The sequence below is a fragment of the Setaria viridis genome, chromosome 9 (genome assembly GCF_005286985.2).
Source record: "Setaria viridis chromosome 9, Setaria_viridis_v4.0, whole genome shotgun sequence".
NCBI lineage: Eukaryota > Viridiplantae > Streptophyta > Magnoliopsida > Poales > Poaceae > Setaria > Setaria viridis.
In genome coordinates, this window is record NC_048271.2 from 34,541,485 (window position 1) to 34,561,788 (window position 20,304).

Genomic DNA, 20,304 nt, shown 5'->3' on the forward strand with positions numbered 1-20,304 from the left:
CTGCAATGCTTTGAAAATGAGCGATGATGTCTTTATCTTTAGCTTGCATGAAGAATTCCCTTTCAATCAATGTGACCAAGCAACCATTCAAATATTTCTACCCCATCTTACTTCTTCTCTTGTTCTTTATCAAATTCATTATAGAAAAGACCCTCTCAACACCAGCAGTTGCAACAGGGAGAACAAGCACCAATTTGAGAAGTTTATAAACAATGTCATACCGAGAAACCTTTCCTTCTTTAACTAGCATCATAGACAACTCTGCTAGACTTCTCAAATTTTTGAAGTTTTCATCATTTCTAACATCATTGATATAGTGGTGCAACTGAAAATGAAGCTGGTTTATTTCTTGAAATTCAAAGTCATGTGGATAGAACCCAGCAAGCTTAACCAAGTTCTCAACATTAAAAGCAAAAAAGGAATTAGCTGGACTGAATGATGCCATGCATCTAAGTAGCTCTGTATTTACCTCATCAAACCTATTATTGAGCTCTTGAACTTGTCTATCAATGACACCCAAAAACATATCAGCATGAAACCGGTGATAATTAATGGCACCTCTGTAGAACTGCCTTGATCTTTGCATAGGAATATACTTCCCATTCATGTCAACAACTTTAACATTATGCTTCTCACAAAAAGAAGTGACCTTGGTAAGAAATTCTTGCCATTCAGAATCTTGTCTCAAAACATCAGGTTCTACCTTTGTGAACTCCAGAAGATCCATTGCATTTACAATATCTTGCTCCCTCTTTTGCAAAGCATTGCACAAGTCATTAGTGTATCCAAATATTTCATTCATCAAGTGTAGCAGGAAAACAAACTCAAAGGACTTAAATACTGTGAGCATAGTTTGAGCCCCATTAGCCTTAGCCCCTTTACTTTCATTCCCAATCCTAAAGAGAACTTTCTTGATTGAAGGATACAAGAACATAACATGCATTACTGTTCTGTAGTGAGATCCCCATCGTGTATCACCTGGCCTTGCTAAGCCCATCTCTTGATTCAATCCTTGCCCGGTTTCAATTTCACCCAATTTCAATGCTTCAATCATGTATTCAGCTTGAGCAATGCGAAGCATACGGATCTTTTTACAAGACATCCCTAGAACATTCAACAAATAAGCAAGTTGCCCAAAGAACCAATCACAATCAGTATTCTCCTTAGCAACCGCTACAAGTGTTAGTTGAAGTTGATGGGCGAAGCAATGAACATAATAAGCAGAAGGGGACTCATCCATAATTAATTTCTTCAAACCATTAACATGACCCTTCATATTACTAGCTCCATCATACCCTTGACCACGTACCTTGGATAGGGGCAATTGATATTTCATAAGCAAGGACTGAATTGCTTCTTTAAGAGTCAATGATGTAGTATCTTCAACTTGGACAAGACCTAGAAACCGCTCAACTGGTTCTCCTTTTTTATTGACAAAACGTAAACAAAGAGCCAATTGTTCCAGTAGGTATGCATCACTTGACTCATCAGCAAGAATTGCAAAACACTCATCACCAAGTTCGTCTATGATAAATTTGGTTGTTTCATGAGCACAAGCATCAATGAGTTGTTTCTGGATCTTGTGATCTATCATCTAACAGTTTTGTGGTGCATTCTCTAGTACCACCAGATTAACCTCTTCAAAGTTTCCTGCTAGCCATGCTAAAAGCTCCCGAAAATTCCCCTTGTTGAGTGAATCCTTTGTTTCATCATGACCCCTAAAAGCCAACCCTTGATGCAACAGAAATCTTATGCACTTAAGTGACCATGTCAAGCGAGCCAGATACTTAGCCTTGAATTGTGAAGTGTTTGATGCAACAGATTCACGGATTGATGCCTTAGGTCTCGTGAACAATCTATATTTCTCTTCAGCTTCACTATGAGCACTATCGATAGCACCAACATGCCTATGAATTCTCCTTTTCATATTCCAATTTCTAAACCCTTCAACAACAAAAGCATCTCCACCAGGAAATTTGCAGTTATCTTTGAACAAATAGCAAACAAAGCAAAATGCAGCATCTTTATCCACATTGTACTCAATCCACTTAAATTCAGCAAACCACTTATGTTGGAAGCGGCGCATACCTCCACAATCATGTTGCGGAAAAGCATCCCTCTTCATCTTTGGTTGACATGGCCCCAATGCAATGTATGCCCTTCTAACTGAATCTTGGTCATTGACATCATAGCTTGAGATCGGAGCCCTCAATCCAGGATCATGCTCAATGCCATAATCATTCTTGTCTTCATCACTAGAATCATTTTCTTCCACGGGTATGGATTCACCAATTTCTGTTGTACCGTGCTTTGGTGGCTGATTAGATGTCACAGGTTCAGGTGGTACCGTGCTTGTTTCACTACCACTTTGTCCTTGGAATAACACTACTTGCATTTGACTTTCATTGCAAGATTGATTAACATTCTCCGGTTCAGGTTGTCTCTTCTTTGCAGCAGCCCTTGCCATGAAAATCCTCAAATCAGTAGCGGCACTACTCTTCCTCTTCATGGTTCAAACCTAAAAGTTACACAATTTCAAGTTATCAGATATTTACAATTTCACATTGAACTAAATTCATGAGCATCCACATTTTACAAGTTGATGTGCTATTCCAATTTGACATACAATTGAAAATGCTTACCTCAATTTCACAAACAATCAGAACAATCAGCAGTTCACAGAATCACAGATTCACAAATTTGGGGGCAGTACTGATGTACTGTTGGCGCCGGCTCACCGGTCGCCGCGTGCCTGACTGGCGACTGCCCGTGCTGGGTCGGACTCGGACGGCGGCCAGTATAGCACGCCCGCGGCCCGCCGCCACCTGCTCGTCGGCCGCCGGCCCGCCGCGGAGCCGCCGGCCCGCCGCTCCGGGGACCAGTGGCGGGCGCACGTGCAGGGCCTGCAGGCGCCACCTGCCGCGCCGGGCGTGCCGCGCGCACCGCGCCGGCCGCCCGCGGCCCCGCGCCCGCCGACACGCCTCCGCAGTCCGCCCTCCGCCCCCCAGCCGCCGCCTGCTCGCCGGCCGCCGTGGAGCCACCGGCCCGCCGCAGCGCCGCTCTGGCTCCGTGCGCGTGCAGGCCAGGTGCGCCGCGCCGGCCGCCCGCGGCCTGCCGGCTGCCGCCGACGCGCCTCCGCCCCCCCCCCCCCCCCCAGCCGCCGGGCACCGCGCCGCGGCCTGGCCGCCACCGCCGTCCGCCGGTCTGCCGCTGCCGCCGCCGCAGGTTCGCGAGCCGTGAATCCCTAGCGGCGGGCGGCGGCTGCCTGTTGTGTTGCGTGCTCAGGCGTGGGGGGCCGGGGGGAGCACTCGAGTGGGGCGATGGGCCGGATGGGCCGGTTGGCCAGTTGGGCCAGAGAGGGAAGTTGGCCTCCGGTGGGCCTTTTTGAGAGAAATATGTGTGATACTTCTATATTTTTGTTTTTTTCATACATATACCTAAAATACACTATATATATGAAATTTTTTGGCAAAAATAATGGGTATTCAATTGAATACCATTGAATCTAAGTGGGCCCGCCCCTGCTCGCCGCTCAGGGCGGGCACGGCGCTCACGGCGCGCAGGCCGGTGTGGTAGATGGTGGCGCGGCCCGTCTGGTCCGAGGCGAGAACCTTGTCGTGGTCGAGGAGCACGAAGTGCATACTACCGCTGCAGTGCTCTGACGAGGGGGCGTAGAAGGTCATGGAGGGGCGGGGCAGCCGACTGTCCACGATCGCCGAGGTCTGCAGCGATCTCGGGTTGAAGAAGCGCGACATGTCGATGCGGTGCAGGTCCAGTGTGCACGGCTTCTCGCCGTCCACAACCAGATAAACAAACCGCCGCAGCGGCAAGTTCTTGCTCATTGCAATCTCCTCTGATTACTCTGCTTGCAGCGGCAACGCTAACTATCCAAAGGGTGCATGTGGCAACGGGCACGGGACGGGAGTTGGCGAAGGGAATTCAATTGGGAATATGATTTTTAGTGACATTCTCTTGTTTGTCTTTTGGAGGGAATTAAGAGTGGGAGTTTAAGTGAGAAGATATCCTTTGTTTGGTGTGAGGGTTTAGATATGTGAAATTATATAAGTCATAATAAACGATGTAGATGTATTCATCTTCCACTTAAAACAAATTCTCATCCCTCCTGGAAAGTGATTGGTGGGAGTTGCTCCTCTAAACTTCCATTCCTCACCCTATTAAAACCCGTATGCCACCAGACAAATAATAGAATTTTAATCTCTTCCATCTAAACTTTCTTTCCCTCCGACCAATTACCTCCAACTAAATGAGCTAAAAGGACCAAGGAGTGGGAAGGAAGGGCAGGGAAGAGGTTACAGTCCCAACAAAAAAAAAAAAGTCCCTCTCAGCCTCCTCCAGGCTCAATTAGGCCAGTTGGGCCATTTTCCTTCTTCGTGCTCAGTTTGTCAGCGCTTATCAGTCCATTGGGCCTTCTCTTCCTTGCTCTCTGATGGGAAATTCGAGTTCTTGTTCATTGATGATGATTGGCTTGAGCTGAATGTCGAGGGGTGTTTGGATCTTTAGTCCAGATTAAAATTTATATCACATCAAATATTCAGAGACTAATTAGAAGGATCAAATATGAGCTAATTATAAAACTAATTACACAGATGGCGGCTAATTCCCGAAACGAATCTATTAAGCCTAATTAATCCATCATTAGCACATGTTTACTATAGCACCACATTGTCAAATCATGGACTAATTAGGCTTAATAGATTCGTCTCGCAAATTAGCCTCCATCTATGCAATTAGTTTTGTAATTAGTCTATATTTAATACTCCTAATTAGTATCTAAACATTCGATGTGACAGGAATTTTAGAAGCGGTAAAGAAACAAACGGGGCCTAAGGATAACTGGCAAGCCACTGGTTTGTGTCAGGAAATCAAGCAGGTAACTAAACATCTGTAACCCAGCAGTAACCTAATAACTGACCCACAACGATTCAACATATCTCAACATTTTAAATGAACTATTGCAACATTTTTCAGTAAAAAAGATGATGAATGTAAAAAAAATGTTGAGAAAAAAATATTGGTGAGTGCAAGAAAAATGTTAGTAAGTGCAAAAAAAAAATTGATGCATGTAAAAAATTGTTGAGCAATATTCAGTTCAAAAAAATTGTTAAGTAATAACATTGGTGAATGTAAAAAAGTTAAAGAAAAATGTTAGCTTATATAAAAAAATTGTTGGTCAATTTTAAGAATTGTTGATAACAATTAAGTCAGATATTTTTTAAAAAAAATATTGATGAATGCTAATAAATGTTGATACATGTTAAAAAAACGTTGTACATGGATTATATGAGCTTTAAAAATATGTTATTTATTTACCTTCCAGAAGAGGTATAGGAGCCCACGTTTGTGTCCCTGCAACATATTTGGCATTTGGCAATACCTCCGTTTGACCCATATGAGATAGGTTAACTTGGCAGAGTCCGTAGAGCAAGCGCTGATTTACTACTGGTAAGCTGAAAATGCAGATGATAAGGGTCTTGCTGCACCTTCCGGATCCAAATTGAGACATAATAATAACTAACTTCATAGGCCGCAATAATTTCCCTGGCCTCACGGTGAATCAGCGTTTCAGCTCATTTTTACGTCCCCACGTACATATACTTTGTGTTATCCTGGCAGTAGATCGAGCCGTTCCTACGCTTCGCCGGGTTGATTGCCACGTTGGCCAGGTCTGCGTGCGGTAGTCTTGTCTCGCCATGAGTTGTCGTCCTTGTGCGCAGAAGAAATCGATGCCGACGATCAGGCTCAAATTCATGGCCGTTCTCCTCAGCCGGCCACGAAGAAGGCAAGGCAAAGCGTCGATGCATAGCGATGGACGAGCGCTCGGCCAGTGTACCTCGCGGGCACGCTCAGTCCGCCGGTGGTGCGACTTGCGAGCGGCGCAGACGGTATGACTGCCTGGTCGGGCCGTGGTCGACTGGCGGAGCCTAAGGTCCTGAACTGCAATCAGGTCTACATTTTGTACGTGTGCAATGTGTATATTCGCACCTTTTTTTGCCTGTTGCATCAACATCGCAGCTTTGCAAATAATTTATTGGTTGCACTTTAGCTTTTTTTCTCGGGCCCAAAATCAGCAGCAACAAACTATCTAACTTTTTTACTATGCTGTAATATGTGTGCTGGCATTATTTGATACTGAAACCCGTATAGACATGGCTATATCTCTGCGTTCCGTTCCTGCTTCCTTTGTAAATGGTTCATATGTTGAATACTCTGCTGTGAATTCTGTCACTACTATGTATCCTTATCCTTCTTCTTTGAAATGATGGTTAGTTCTAAAGTAATGCTTATGACTCGCAGATACGTGGAGCTACACGTTGTATTTCGTCTACTGTAAGCGAATGGATAACCTGGGAGGAGGTTGTAAACAAGGAGCAAATCAACCGGGTGTCGTTCGCTAAAGGTTAATGTGCTCTGTTTGTTCATTGTTGCCTGATATTTTGCTTACAACTTTCCCATGAATCGGTGGTACATGGGTTGTTTTAATATGTTAGTTTTAATTGTGCATGAATATGTTGATAAATTGTGCCATGATGCTACAATACTTAATCTTCTCTTCCTCAATGCGGATTTCCAATTTAAGCTCACATTATTCCTACAATCTTTACGATATGAAAAGTTCACTCTTCTCTATCAATGCATGCCGGGTAGTAATGCCGGCTGTTTCAAAAAGAAACACACACACACATGGTATTACAATTTCTATGAACCGTTCTCTCTCTCTCTTGCTTGCTTAGCATTTTTGTTTTCCAATGTGCACGCACATGTACCTTAAACATTGTTTTCAAAACTGCTGTAATATTATGAAGGTTTCAATACAAAATCCCCAACCCGCAACATTAAGACGCTTTACATTTTTTCTTCTGGGAATGTACCAACTACCTACTCCAATGTTGTATGCCTGTTGACTGATGATACTCTTGCTATCTAGCTTCTTGATATGTAATGACCATCTAGCTATATTGTTTTTTTCTTTTGTCCATTTCAGTGTTGTCGGGCATTTTATTTGTGATTAGCAATAACAAGTGATTACGCGATGACAGCAACACATGGTTATACGGGCGCGGCATAGCGCGCTGGCCATGCTAGTTGTGCATGCTACACAAGAGCTCCAGCTAGAAATCTAAGCTATGGCAGCAAGGCCATGGATGCAGCTTCAAAATCCAAATCATCTACCAAGCATATCAACGATACGCATGTCTAACGCACAGCTTCTGAATCCAGTAAGGAAACTCATAAACCAGTATCTAGCAGTCTATTACATTATGCAACCTCTACATCCATTCATGTACAGCAAGCAAGTGAGCAACTCCTCATGCCCCAGTAACCAACCCAAAAGAAAAGCACTGATAAAGACGCGCATGTCACACATCTGCAACAACTGACAGATGGAAATTAGGCAAAACCGCATATCTGTTTACAGGAGTATAATATCTAGCAGTCAGAAGGTGATGAAGTCGTCCTTCTGGTCCTTTTTAGGAGTTGTGTCCCGCTGTGACGAGGTGCCACCTTTCTTACCAAATATCATGTCATCGAGATCCTGGAGCAAGTCATCCCCGCCGGACCGATCTCCAGAACCTCCTGATTTCTTTACATGGGCATCTTCTTTACTCACAGCGCGGGGGGATTCCTCAGGCTCTACGGTAACTGGAATCATTGCGGGCTCTGGCTCTGGCTCAACATGAACAGGTTCCTTGAGTTCTTCGTACTTGGCCAGGACCTTCTGCAGTTCCTCATGAATGCTCAATGCCTCGAAGAGCTGAGCCTCGTTATCACCAGCCGTTTCCACAATTCTCTGGATCGTGTGCTGACATTGTTGGCATTGTTGAACAAGAGTGGTTGTCAGGTCATCCTGCATGCGTACCAACACACAAGTGATGACAGAGCAGTAGTAGTTTTGCATTGAGTTAGATCTCTATAAGATAAACAAATAGGAAGTGATATGGACCTGCGGTAATCAGAAAAGATGAGAATTTCTTCATGTATAATCCTAGATAAATTCATCAACAATACTTTGGAAGGAATGCGCGCTAATACTAAGCAAGACACCTAAGCCCAAGGATTTAATCAATGGTACAGAGAACATACTAACCTGTAAAACCTCTTTTTGAGAAGAAGATAGCACTGTGGAAAGAAGCTCAACACTATTACGAGCCACCTCAAAGGCCTCATTTATTTGCACAGCGGGAACAGTGCGAGCTGGAACAAAACTCTCATCTGGAATTTCTTGATACCCTTCTTGTGCTGCCTCAGAATATTGTTCCGCTGCAGGCACTGAACGGGGTGGAGTAAATATTGGTGCTAGGCTCTCGTCGTCACGCCCAGGGAAGCGAATTCCCCTAGATCTTAAGCTCTGCAAAGAATGCCAAGAGATAATATATAGATGAGTTATAGTAAGAGAATCCTACAGGCCTGACAGTACAAGTTCAGATTACTGATTAATAAAGGCATGGCATTATGTTATGAACGCATTGAAAACTATTAATAAAGTAATGTTGATAATGCTCAAAGTACTGTTCATCTGCGTAACAGAAAGAAGCCATTCCCTATCAATAACCTATCTAATGCCATTCATGACCTAAATAGTTTGATCTGCTTCTTTTCAGGTCAGTTGCAGATAACTGTTTCAGGTTAAATTGCAGCAAGGTGATTCAACAGCAAAGAATTACTTTGTATTTACCTTGTACGTTTCCTCAAACACAGGAAGGTAACGGAGATCATCTCCAGATTCTCCCCATGCTTCAATGAGCATAAGAGCCTTGTTTCTGTTGTTCACTATAGTCTGTGGATCATCAATAAGTTTTACCATTTCATCAAGCACCCGCTCAGCAGCAATCTCAGAGAAAGCCTTGTCACAGTTTTTAGCAATGGTCTCGAGTAGTACGAGAGATAGATACTTCACCCGCGGATTCTTCAGCATAATCCTTCTCTTGATGGCACGGATCACTTCAACGCTGTTGGCCCTCTCGGTGTTGACCATATCACATATCTCAAGGTTGGTAGCCCAGTCAGGCGCGTCCATGGTCTCCAACGTCGCTTCGTCGACAATCTTGTCCGCCATGTTCTGGCCCTGGAAGAACTCCTTCATCTTGAAACTCATGTTGCTCACACCGACTGACATCTTCCGGCTGACTTCTGCCCCACTTATCTTGAGTCGCTCACCAAGGGCATTGACTTTATCCATTAGATTGTCACTCATCTTGTAAGCGTGCTTTGCTAGTTCAGATTAACCTAATTCTGCAGGTAATTAAATTGTGATTTAGGAAATTAAAATCAGACTACAAAAAAGCCATCATCATCAATGGGAGATATGCAGAATATGCTAGTAGCCTAGGACACGGAAACAGTTAAGCAGGCAAGCAGTAATAAGCAAGCACATAGAGAACGCGGCATGCTGAATTGCCTATAATACTACAATACAACTAGAGTTGTTTTCCATTGTACTTCAGATACTAGCACCACAGGGTGATGCTAAATTCTGATCATGATACTGCAGAGATGTTGGTAGTAGGTACTAGGTAATAATGTTTGGGAAAAAAAAGAAACGAAATCCTAAGGATGGGGATACCCTTGGGTTAATCGTATTCATATTCGTAGCAGAAAATTGTACGGCCAGAGAACTTGATTGGATACAGCAGCAGGGAAGTTAGGAACACAGTAATCAATCTACGCTACGATCGGATCCAGGAGTATTGCTGGGGAATAATCCCCTCCCTTTGCCTAGCCTTAGATCACAGCAACCGCAGCAGCAGTAGCGAAGGGGGGGAAAGAAGTCTAATCTTTCTCCGGCTGCCGCGCCGGGCTTGGGAAAGAAAGCACCTCTCTAATCGCAGCGGGGGGGAGATGAGGGGAGGAGGGGTGGATCGCACCTGAGCGCCTGACGGCGGCCGCCCTGGATTCCCCTCTTCTCCTCCGGCACCGGCGCAACTGCCCCCCTCCCTCCCGGTTCCTTCCTTTCCCTCTACTTTCCCTTCTCCCTCCGTACCCTGTACCCTGTCCCCGCAGTGAATGACGGATTCATTCCGCGTCGTGCTCGTGCCAAGTCTCTCTACTTTTCAGGAATCCTTCCCCCGTGCGCGAATCTCAACGCGTCGTCTAGGGTCCAAACGACGCATATTTTTGGGACAAAATGAATTATTACAGGTCTCTATCCGATGCTTACACATGGATATACATGGAATTACAATAGCCATCCTTTATACTCCCTCCATCCCAAATTACTATTCATTTTGCTTTTCTAGATACACACATTTTGATATGCACCTAAATATATAATTATGTCCAGATACATAACAAAAATAGATGTATTTAGAATAGTCCAAACGAATAGTAATTTGGGACGGAGAGAGTATATTACGTTACATTATATAATTGCAGATGAAAAGATACTCTCTCCTGTTATTATTGGAACAAAAATCTATTTGCTGTTGGTAGAATGGCCCCCTTTCTGCTTTAACCCTCGAAGATACTCTCACGTTATTATTGAGAAATTTCTCTATTTGATAGAGGTAAAAGATCAATTTCCCTTTTAATCTACAAAAATTCGAACTTCTCTATTTGACATTAGGTAGCAACTTGATCTCAAGAAAAGGAAGACAACGGATGGTTGGTATCGTCAAGAAACGACGCCACGGGAGTCCTGAGGAGCTGATGGATCATGATGGTTACAGGTCTTCTCCTTTGATGGACCGCCGCTGCTCATGTAGAATAAAGCTACAACACTTGGAATGGTCATTGAGAAGGTGCTGAGAAGCACAAGGACGGGAAAGCCTGGTTTGATCCGGAGATTTGGACAGAGTCAATCAAGCCAACCCTTTGCTGTTTCTACAATTCTGCTGTACTATATACTACCTCCCTTGGTCAAGACTCAAGGCCTGTTTAGGTGCCCAACTTTGGACAACCAAAATTACTGTAGTGTAACTGTAGCATTTCGTTTGTATTTATGAATTATTGTCCAAATATTGACTAATTAGGCTCAAAAGATTCGTCTCGCAAAGTACAACAAAACTGTGCAATTAGTTTTTAATTTCGTCTACATTCAGTACTCCATACATGTATCGCAAGTTTGATGTGATGGGGAACCTTCTTTTTCATAATGCCAAAGTTGGTATTTTGGAAGAAACTAATAGGGCCTCAAGACTCAAGAGGCACTCGACCGCGTGCTCTTGACAGCGACGCGCAATTGTTCCTTGTTTGACCTTGCGCCTGCTCTATCTCAGCTCCACTAGCGCTGGCATTGCATTCCCACGCAAACGCCACCTTCGCCGCAATGCCAGGTGCGTCTCCAAACTGCGAAAAGAAATCAGTGGCTGCGCAGCTAATAGCGTCACGTAGAGCACGTAATCGTCATATGGGATATGTTTCCTCTTTATCCTGACTCCATTGAGTACGAAAGAGACAGGTTACATACAAGGATTTCAGGCGCAAGAGCAGAAAACAATTAGAACCTGCTTTTATCTCCAAATGTGGAGCCAAAAAAAAATCAAAATCTATATACACGAAACAGAATATAACAAAATTAAGACATCAGCCGCACAAATCCACATGCTCGTCGACAAGCAGGTTCGACGCATGCACCCTGATGTACAACCAGCACATTATTGTGCAACCTGAGGCGACATTCTTGCGCTAGACCGACTGACCAGCGTGCCACAGCTGCTGGAGTCCATATATGCAGAACCACCGATCACCCTTGACATGCAACAGAAGCAGACTTCTTGTCACGACCAAAAAGGCAAAAACACAGCACACAAGGATATAATCTAGTATCGCGAAGGGCCAAAGGGGCATTCACAGCGGGGGCATAACTTATAGAGCTTACAGTTTCTGCAGGACAGTAGCGGGCTCCTCCATGATTAATAAAGTGCAGTGATATCAAAGTTTAAAGTTCAACAATTTCTTCCAGCAAAATTGCACAATGGCCGTCCATCTGATCTTCTGAAAAGTAAGGTTACTTCACTAATGAATCTGGACCTGCAAACAGTAGCAAAACTGGTTTTGTTAGGACACCCATCTGATGAGTTAGTCAACAGACATTTATCTTGTAAACGGTGCACATGTTACAGAGCCAAACATAACAAAGATAAACAAAAAACCACCGTGCACTGATTCTCAATTTCAATGGTCAAACTGCTTAATGTATAAATGGATCAATTAGCATAAACAAACTTCCATGAAACCTACATACACTAGCCAAGCTGGAATCGCATGCATAATGCAACTGTCAGGTGGGCAGCATGGTTTTTGACCAAACAACATGGTTCATTATAGAATAACAACTGACCAATAAATGAAAGTTGAAATGGTCCAGTATAGGTAAATTAAAAACAATCACAGGGCAAAAACTAAAAGAAGGGATTTTTGGGGGGAATAAATCAATTTCAAATAATACTTAAAGCACCCTACTATACTAGTAGTATTTGGGATGCAAATAGTACAACAAAAAACAGTTCAAGTCAGCATTGGACAAAAGAAAGCTAACATTCATCTCCATGGTTGTGACAGTGAGATGGCAGTGTTTGATGCAGCTCCTACATGATCTCTAAAGATAGCAGACTTGAGAATGTTGTACTGATTAACAACTGAGTTGTACAAAGTATTTGCAAATAGCTCCCTTCCCTGCACAAAAGAGAGAAGAAATGAGGAGATATATTCACTAACAAATTTCCAAGGAGAAATAACAACAGTAAACAAATGAAGTAGCTCAGTGAGCAACAAGCTTATAGTACTATGGAAAAATTATAACCATTATATTAGTATCATGTACACTTCTCAACAAATAAGAAACCTTTTGCCTCAAAGAACGAGGGATTAAAAGATTAACAGCAATGGGAAACTTAACATTACTACAGGGCAATTCAACCACCAGTTCCAAGTACAATCAGTAGGGTATGTGAATACCGTATAAAATCAAGATAAAAACACGCAGGAAAAATAATAAAATTGCCCAATGATGCAAGGGGAGCATGAGTTCCGTCTATAAATAAAATGAGAATGGTACATTTTCTTATAGCATGGAGAAAAGAGACACGGATCAGTGTTGATTCATCCTAAGAGGTCATGCACGAAAATGTATCTATGACCATGAGAGATGCATTGCCAGGCCCATCTACTCATTTCAACTTTGCTAGCAGCATAAATATCCAGCCATTTTCATCTACTCATTTCAACTTTGCTAACAGCATAAATATCCATCCATTTTCACCACTTTAAATCAAGTACATTTGACAAAACTTGTCGCCTAGTCAAGATTCTACCAGAACTTCTTGGTAAGAGGGCAATCAGAATCGTGGAAGCTTATCTGCATCTAACACTGAAAATCTATTGTTGATCTGACTGCCTGAAATGAAGCTCCACCACCCAACCTCAAGTAAAAGGTATGGAAATATTGAGCAAATCAGCTTATAGCTAGCACAAATTCACAAGCAAGCCAGCTATTTACAGGCACTTGGCTTCTGCCAACAAATAGCCAATTACCACACAGATCAGCTTATAACTAGCACAAATTCACAAGCAAGGCAGCTATTTACAGGCACTTGGCTTCTGCCAACAAATAGCCAATTACCACACAGAATTAGTCACAGGAGTATGAGCATCAGCGCTGCCAAGAAGCATGATAGTGTATATAAATATCATTGAAAACAAACCTCATCAGCATTCTTGGTATGAGCAGTAATATCCCCATACTTTATTTCTTCAGTTACTGATAAGCCTACTCCATGGAAGGATATCACCCTTTGCTCACCAATCTCTTTCTCGACCTATTCAATTTGAAGAGAAAAGAAAAGTTAAAACAGGCACCACACAGAAATAGATATCTAAACTAGTATGATGAGTACTAATGAAGTAATGGTACCTGTTGTGGTGGAGGCATAATCTCATAGCACAGCAATGATAGTGGATATATGTGCCCAGGAACACCAGCATGCTCCAGAAGCCTCCTCATATTGTCCACTGAGGATGAATCGAATGGCGCCTGCCCTTGTTTTTTGCAAGTAGCAGTCAAAGTAAACTTAAGGGAATGCAAGCACAAAGGCTGTGTACTTTTCAAGCGTTGTCTTAGGTAAAAAGAAAATACTTGTCAGCCATGTGCACAACTGCCACTGTACCATCTCATTTCCTATGCTTGCTAACAATTCAATTGCATTGAAAGAGAAGACGTACAATAATGTATAGCAAAGTCAGAAAACATGATGAGCCAGTCAAAATGGAAGAACAAGACTAGCAGGCAAGAGAATATACCGGGTACCATTCTCCCGTTGAATGGTCTGGCCGGTCCCTACCACCACTTGGTGCAATCCAAATTAACTGTGAACCACCACTGCGTAATGTTGTAAGAAGATACATGAGTTCAAGCCCAAGAAAACAGCAAAGACGGTACCATACACAATGATTCAGACTGAGCATATATTTGGCTTCACAGGAGAAACAAGAACCAACTTAGCAAATGACTAATGGTGTACAAAACTTTAAAAAATCCAGTCTTAGTATTAAATATATAATCATTTGAGCAACCCCACTGAAGAAGCACAGGGTGATAGGTTTGATTGGTCACAGAAATATCATTCGTAAATTTGTGTACAGATGTATAGTTCTTTGCGCTTTTACTTGACAAATTTGTGTCACCAAGCACCAGCTTCAGGTACAAGTTATCAAGGCTAAACATCTGAGTCAAAGAGACTTAATATTCATATGGAAAAGGATTAAAAACTAACATGTTATTGTAAGGGAAGATACCGTAAAAGCAAGGCCATTTCCTTGAGGCTTCGAGTATTTGATCTCCTCTTCATCTCAATTAGCTCAGGGTAATCATCCATATGTTTTTTCGAGTATACGCAGATGAGGTTTCTAATAGGAGAAAATGCATAAGTGACAAATTGATGGGGAGGTGAAAGAAAGCAGAAACAACATTATCGCATATCACGAAGTCTCGGGGTGAAGAAAAAGACCTTCCCATGCTAAATGGCTTGCAAAGCGGATCAGTGACAACCCTATCCCCAGCAACATAAACCTACAGCAGGTGGGAAATTTAAATTGATTTGATTGGGTCATATAGTTCACTAGTAACTCAACAGTTTATATTCAAAGAACGGCCTTACTATGTTTTCACTAATCCATGGATTGGTTTTTTCAAGCAGCAAGGCAATAATTGCTGGATCTGCTTCTGTCTGATGGTTAGACATCAAAACAACATTGTGGCCCTGCAATGATGCACTTCAGTAATATTTTACATATAAGATAAGAATTTTTGGAGCCATGGATTGCAAGAACGAGTATGTCAGTAAAAGTACAACGACCTCATGCCTTGTGCTTCAAATTGTAACAGAACTAACTAGATGCATAAGTAAAAATGGTTTCCAAAGTATGATGTATATGCTGCCATCATACTTTCTTCTCTCAAACTTGATAATTGGGTCATGATGTCATAATAGGAAAGCAGTATTTGGAATTTGCATCACTGTATTTCAACAGATATCTCTAAATAACACTCAAACAGAAGAAACAAAAGTATCAGTTCCAGTTCAGTCCTTAGAGATTGATATCCATTTTATCTTTGTTAACAATTTTCATATGCTGTAGTTGGGCTTCCATAAACAATGACAGTTTACATTATCCTCTTCTTCCGAAAAGACCTTGATGGTTTGAATTCACCATACCATTTTAAGATCTAGAGCGAAATGAACTAGAGACTAGTTACTGAAGGAAACGTGAACCATAGTGACAATTAGATGAATCGACCTGGCGGAGCTTCTCTTCCATGTCATGAAAAATGGAAATGTTGCCAACATAGGAGTTCCTGAGCATATGAAAGGAGGTTAACAAAAGGTAAGGGAACTATATAACAGGTCATTTAGAATTCGCATGAATGGAGTAAGTCTCCTTACATGACTTGGTAATGAAGTAAACTAAAAATATGTCTGCAAATAGTCCCATCTACGCTGATAAAAGATTTCTCTCTCACTGAAGGAATAGTTAAATAAATAAACAAACAAACAAGTGCTTGCAGAGAGAGAATGGCGACAAATGGGGCATGACTTCTGGAGATGGAAATTCACATACCATAGGTTACAAGATATTTGTCACAACCTATATTAGACTCGACAAAACGTAACCCTCCAGTCAACAACATGCTGGAAATATCAGCATAGAGCATTTTGTTTTATTTGGAAATTACCAATCTACAGTTGTGCTACAAACTACATAGTTTTGCACGTCATGTAAACAAAGGAGCATCAAAATTCTGTGCTCTAGATAATTAATTCACACCAAACGAAAATAAAAATAGCGAACACCGCAGATATGGCATGCCATCCACTCCATTCAAAACGAAACCTTCATAAAAGGTACAGATGTTATCAGGTTAGATTTAGTATTACCTAAAATCTACCAGTGGTCTGATGTAATTCTGACCAAACATGTAATAGTCGAACGGTTCTCGGATAGCTTTGTGATAAGGTGGAAAGGTAAATGGATTCTGCAAAAGGATGAAACTAGATATGAGAGGCCATCTGGGAACATAAACAAAATTGTCAGAGCAGATTGTGAAGGGAATCAGGATATAAGGCTGAACCTGTACATCCAGCAGAACACGATCAAACAAAGCCGTCATATTTGAAAGCATGATATCATGTGCATTAGGATCTCCATTCTGCAGGACCTGATAAAACAAAAGCATTCGCAAGACATGAGACCACAGCCATCTGATAATAGCACATTAAAAATACTTCAAAGATCAAGCTCGGCAGTTTTTACAGCATTCTTGTAATTGTAATACAGCTCCTCCAGGGCGCTAGCAACATCTGCAGGCAGATTTCCCTCCTCCACTTCCTTTCTGATGTGCAAACTGAGCTCTACACGCAGCAAGCATGGGAAACAGAACTCGTCAGTTTCTCTGCGTAAGTGACGATTCCATATTAATGCAGCATAAGGAACTCCTACATTCATTCTTCCTAAATCAATGCGCCTACGCAAGCAATTTGGCATACACTATTACGAAAAGATGGGAGGCGCGTATGTTGCCTCCATGTTTTTTATTGGTTTACACTAATAATTCCATTCACGTCACTATCCAATATGACTGCTGATGGATTTATACTCTAGTAAAACTAGCAGCTACGTTGGGAAGCAGCATCAGCAGCAATCCAGACCTTCCTCGTCGACCAGCGGCGACGGTCCCACCACCTCCTCGGCGCCCGTGTAGGAGGCGAGCACGGCGCCCTTGGCCGGGACCCGCGGGCCCCGCCCGCCTCCGGCCGCCCTCCACGCTGCCTTGGCTTCCAGCCGGAGCGCCCCGCGGCGGGACCGCAGGAGCCTCGCCGGCGCGGCGAGGAGGATGGCGGCCCGGGGCGAGGCCAGCCAGGGCGGCGTCGACGAGGAGGCGGCGGCGGGGGGGCAGGCGCCCCCGGCGAGCGCGACTAGCGGCGGCGCGTGCATGAGGCGGCGGCGGAATGTTCTAGAAACCTAATCCGAAAACCCTAGTGGTGGCCTAGTGGGGAGTGGCGGGCCTTGGGATTTGCGATTTTGAGCACGAGTCCAGCCGCGGAGGAAGCGGAGCGAGCGAGGACGGAGAGGGCGAAGAAGGCATAGCGACACGAGATGAAGCCTCGGCCCGCTCACCCCTTGCCTGCGGTTTTTCTTCGATTTTTTTTTGTTTTGTTTTGTCTCAACAGAAACAGATAATTTATAAAAAGAAAAACAACGAAAAGGTGATGATATTTATAGGGCATTGTGTGTGGGTAGGATTTGCTGGGCGACCCAATTGGATGGCACCGCACCTTCTCTTTCCTAGTCTTTGCACACACGTCGTTGTCTATGGCCTATCCCTTCCACTAATACGTCTCCTAGCTCGAAATATGAAAAACATATTTAGTTTGATGAGAAGTTATCACCTTCGAATATATTTCCTCCATTTTAAATAATAAGAAGTTTTATTTGTAAAATTTGTAGGGTCACACATAACATAATGTCGTACATTAGGAAATATAATAATTATAATTATAATTATAATTATAATTCATGCAGTTTTGTCACTCTAGGATCAACTTTGTATTAAATTTTCCTAATCTATAAAAATAATCATGAAAAATTCTTAATATATTTTTTTAATATAAGAATCATGTTTTCATCCATAAATTTGAACTTAAAACTCAACTCATAAATAGATAAAAAGAAAAATACAAATCTCATTCTCTGATAGATTGGATCAATTGAAATAGTATGGAGGTAAAATTGAGCCCATTTGTTCAATCGGTAAAACAATGTTGCTAAGGTAGGTAAAATGAACCTTTTTCTATTGTAAATATCAATATATATTTTCCTGCAATGTTGCCAGAATTAAAGAAGTTTAATTTAGATAAAATAACAAAATGATTTTACATTTTGAAACCTATATAGTGTTAGTAATATAAGACTAGTGGGTTGGTATAAATGTCAATTACTTCCTTTGTTTCTTTATATAGGCGCAACTTTTAAAACAATATGTTAGAAGACAATTTAAGTGGTAATTTTGGGATATAAATGTGTGTCATGTCTCATTTCATATTTTTGTTCTAGTTTTCATATTATATTGTTGTTATTTATCATGTTTTTTATAGTTTCTATATTATGTTGGTATATATGTTTGATGTTTTTGCTATTTAAGCGTGGTGTGGTCCGTAGCTTCTTTTTTTATTTCCTGAAATTCCATGAAAAGAAATTTGATTTATCTTTCTCTTTTCCTTTCATATACAACCAATTCATCATCATGCTATACTGCTATTTAATCTTTCTTCAGGACAGATAAAGAAGTGAGTGATCTCGATATCAAACATATATGGACAGTATGGCACATACAGTGATTCCACTAGTTGGACCGATATATATTTGCATTCTCTAGTAAAACGAAAAAAGAAAAGAAAAATTCCACTATGACCAAGTGGACAAACATGTTAGGAGCATAGGTGAACAAAGGGCTGCGCAGTGTCAACTGCCAATCATCACTGTAACCATTCACAGAAAGTTTTATTCTTAATACCATCTGGACCAAATCCCAGCTTTTCTCGTACGTAACCTCACTAAGACAGTTATGTGGAACTTCAACAAACCATATATTTATAAGCTGCTAAATGGAAATATCATAAATCAAACATCGGTTTTGCATCATGTGTGCCTTATTTTTTTGACCTACTTAATTCGCCCCACGGGGAGTTGAACATGAACCTGCTAGATGCTACTCAGGTGCTCTAAGCATTATGCTAGATGCCTTTTTTCACTCATGTGTGCCTTATTAATTTGGCTTTTTTGAACATTGACCAAACATGCCTATCGGTAGAGAGGCGCTTATTGTAATAACTTCATAAATCTCAAAAATATATCGTTCCTTTCTCCCATACATGTTTGTATGTACCGTGCTTTTAAAACATGGTAGACTGCAATGGTGGTGGACTTGTGAGGTAGATAAGTTGGAGTTGAAGAAGAAAGCCCCTCCACTCGAGCTCTGCATTTGCCATTGATGAGGATTTGGCTTGACTCGCAAGTGTTAATTGTTCATGGCGAGACTTTGTAAAATGCTCCAAACAAGGATGTCCTGTAACACCGCGGTAGGTGCGAAACTTTTGCGATTATACAAGGGAGGACCTATTAGCGTTGTTCTCTATTTTATTTACAAGACTTAAAAGACTTGCAATTCCCAAAATCAACTATCGTTAGGTAAACTATGACTAGCTGCCTATATAAGGTGTCACCTCAAATGCAGTCAATTGAATGACCAACATGTCTGCTCAGAAGTCACCGCGCACAAGTAATTGTACTACCCGCTAGGAGATGAGAAGCACTAAAAAAGTTAGACTTCGCTTTAGGATGAAATTGCACCATGACGTTGATTGAATTGGTTTAATTTGTTTCAAAACTGTTTAGCTTGGACTTTCGAGTATGAAATCACCTAGAAACATAGGCACAGTTCAGATAGGAACTTCACTTCACGTTTGGAGCAGTCACCCAACAAATCCCCGATGACATGAGCTAAATTTTTTCCAAAGATTCGTGAAACATGATGTGCAATTTCGCTACAAACAATTATAGCAGGTAAACATGACGAACAAATCAGGCCTAAAATTTTTAAAAGCCACCAGATCGGATGCGAAGGCAAATCTGAACTGTGGCAAACATTTGCAGAATCCGTCATCACCACGTCGCCTCTGCCCCAGTAACGCACGCAAACCAGAATTAAAAAAATATATAAAAGAAATCCGTAGCCTTTGGACGGTCGCGATGCGGCTGCTATGGGGCGGAGAACGTTGACCCGCTGGTGTG

At 42.1% G+C, this 20,304-nt stretch overlaps 3 protein-coding genes and 1 pseudogene across 4 annotated transcripts; all 4 read right to left on the reverse strand.

Moving 5' to 3' along the window:
* Positions 1-97: 97 nt before the first annotated feature.
* Positions 98-1,231, reverse strand: LOC140221395 (uncharacterized). Its single transcript, XM_072290980.1, has one exon. It carries the CDS (start codon positions 1,100-1,102, stop codon positions 98-100), a length of 1,005 nt encoding a protein of 334 aa, XP_072147081.1. The 5' UTR covers positions 1,103-1,231.
* On the reverse strand, positions 1,164-2,509 carry LOC140221394 (uncharacterized; annotated as a pseudogene).
* Positions 2,510-7,216: 4,707 nt separating this feature from the next.
* On the reverse strand, positions 7,217-10,045 carry LOC117837511 (TOM1-like protein 1). Of its 2 annotated transcripts, none has more exons than XM_034717169.2 (4): positions 9,885-10,045; positions 8,696-9,252; positions 8,108-8,368; positions 7,217-7,867 (listed from the first exon to the last, which is right to left on the reverse strand). In XM_034717169.2, exons 2-4 carry the CDS (start codon positions 9,212-9,214, stop codon positions 7,457-7,459), a joined length of 1,191 nt encoding a protein of 396 aa, XP_034573060.1. In that variant the 5' UTR covers positions 9,215-9,252; positions 9,885-10,045; the 3' UTR covers positions 7,217-7,456. The 2 variants fall into 2 exon arrangements, with proteins under 2 accessions (XP_034573060.1, XP_034573061.1); XM_034717170.2 differs by having other exon boundaries at positions 9,835-10,009.
* Positions 10,046-11,346: 1,301 nt separating this feature from the next.
* Positions 11,347-17,646, reverse strand: LOC117837510 (glycerol-3-phosphate acyltransferase, chloroplastic). The gene is made up of 14 exons (XM_034717168.2): positions 17,163-17,646; positions 16,768-16,865; positions 16,586-16,672; positions 16,392-16,489; positions 15,754-15,811; positions 15,114-15,215; positions 14,964-15,025; positions 14,752-14,862; positions 14,257-14,335; positions 13,871-13,990; positions 13,662-13,775; positions 12,497-12,633; positions 11,837-11,988; positions 11,347-11,706 (listed from the first exon to the last, which is right to left on the reverse strand). Exons 1-12 carry the CDS (start codon positions 17,446-17,448, stop codon positions 12,499-12,501), a joined length of 1,350 nt encoding a protein of 449 aa, XP_034573059.1. The 5' UTR covers positions 17,449-17,646; the 3' UTR covers positions 11,347-11,706; positions 11,837-11,988; positions 12,497-12,498.
* Between the last annotated feature and the right edge of the window lie 2,658 nt (positions 17,647-20,304).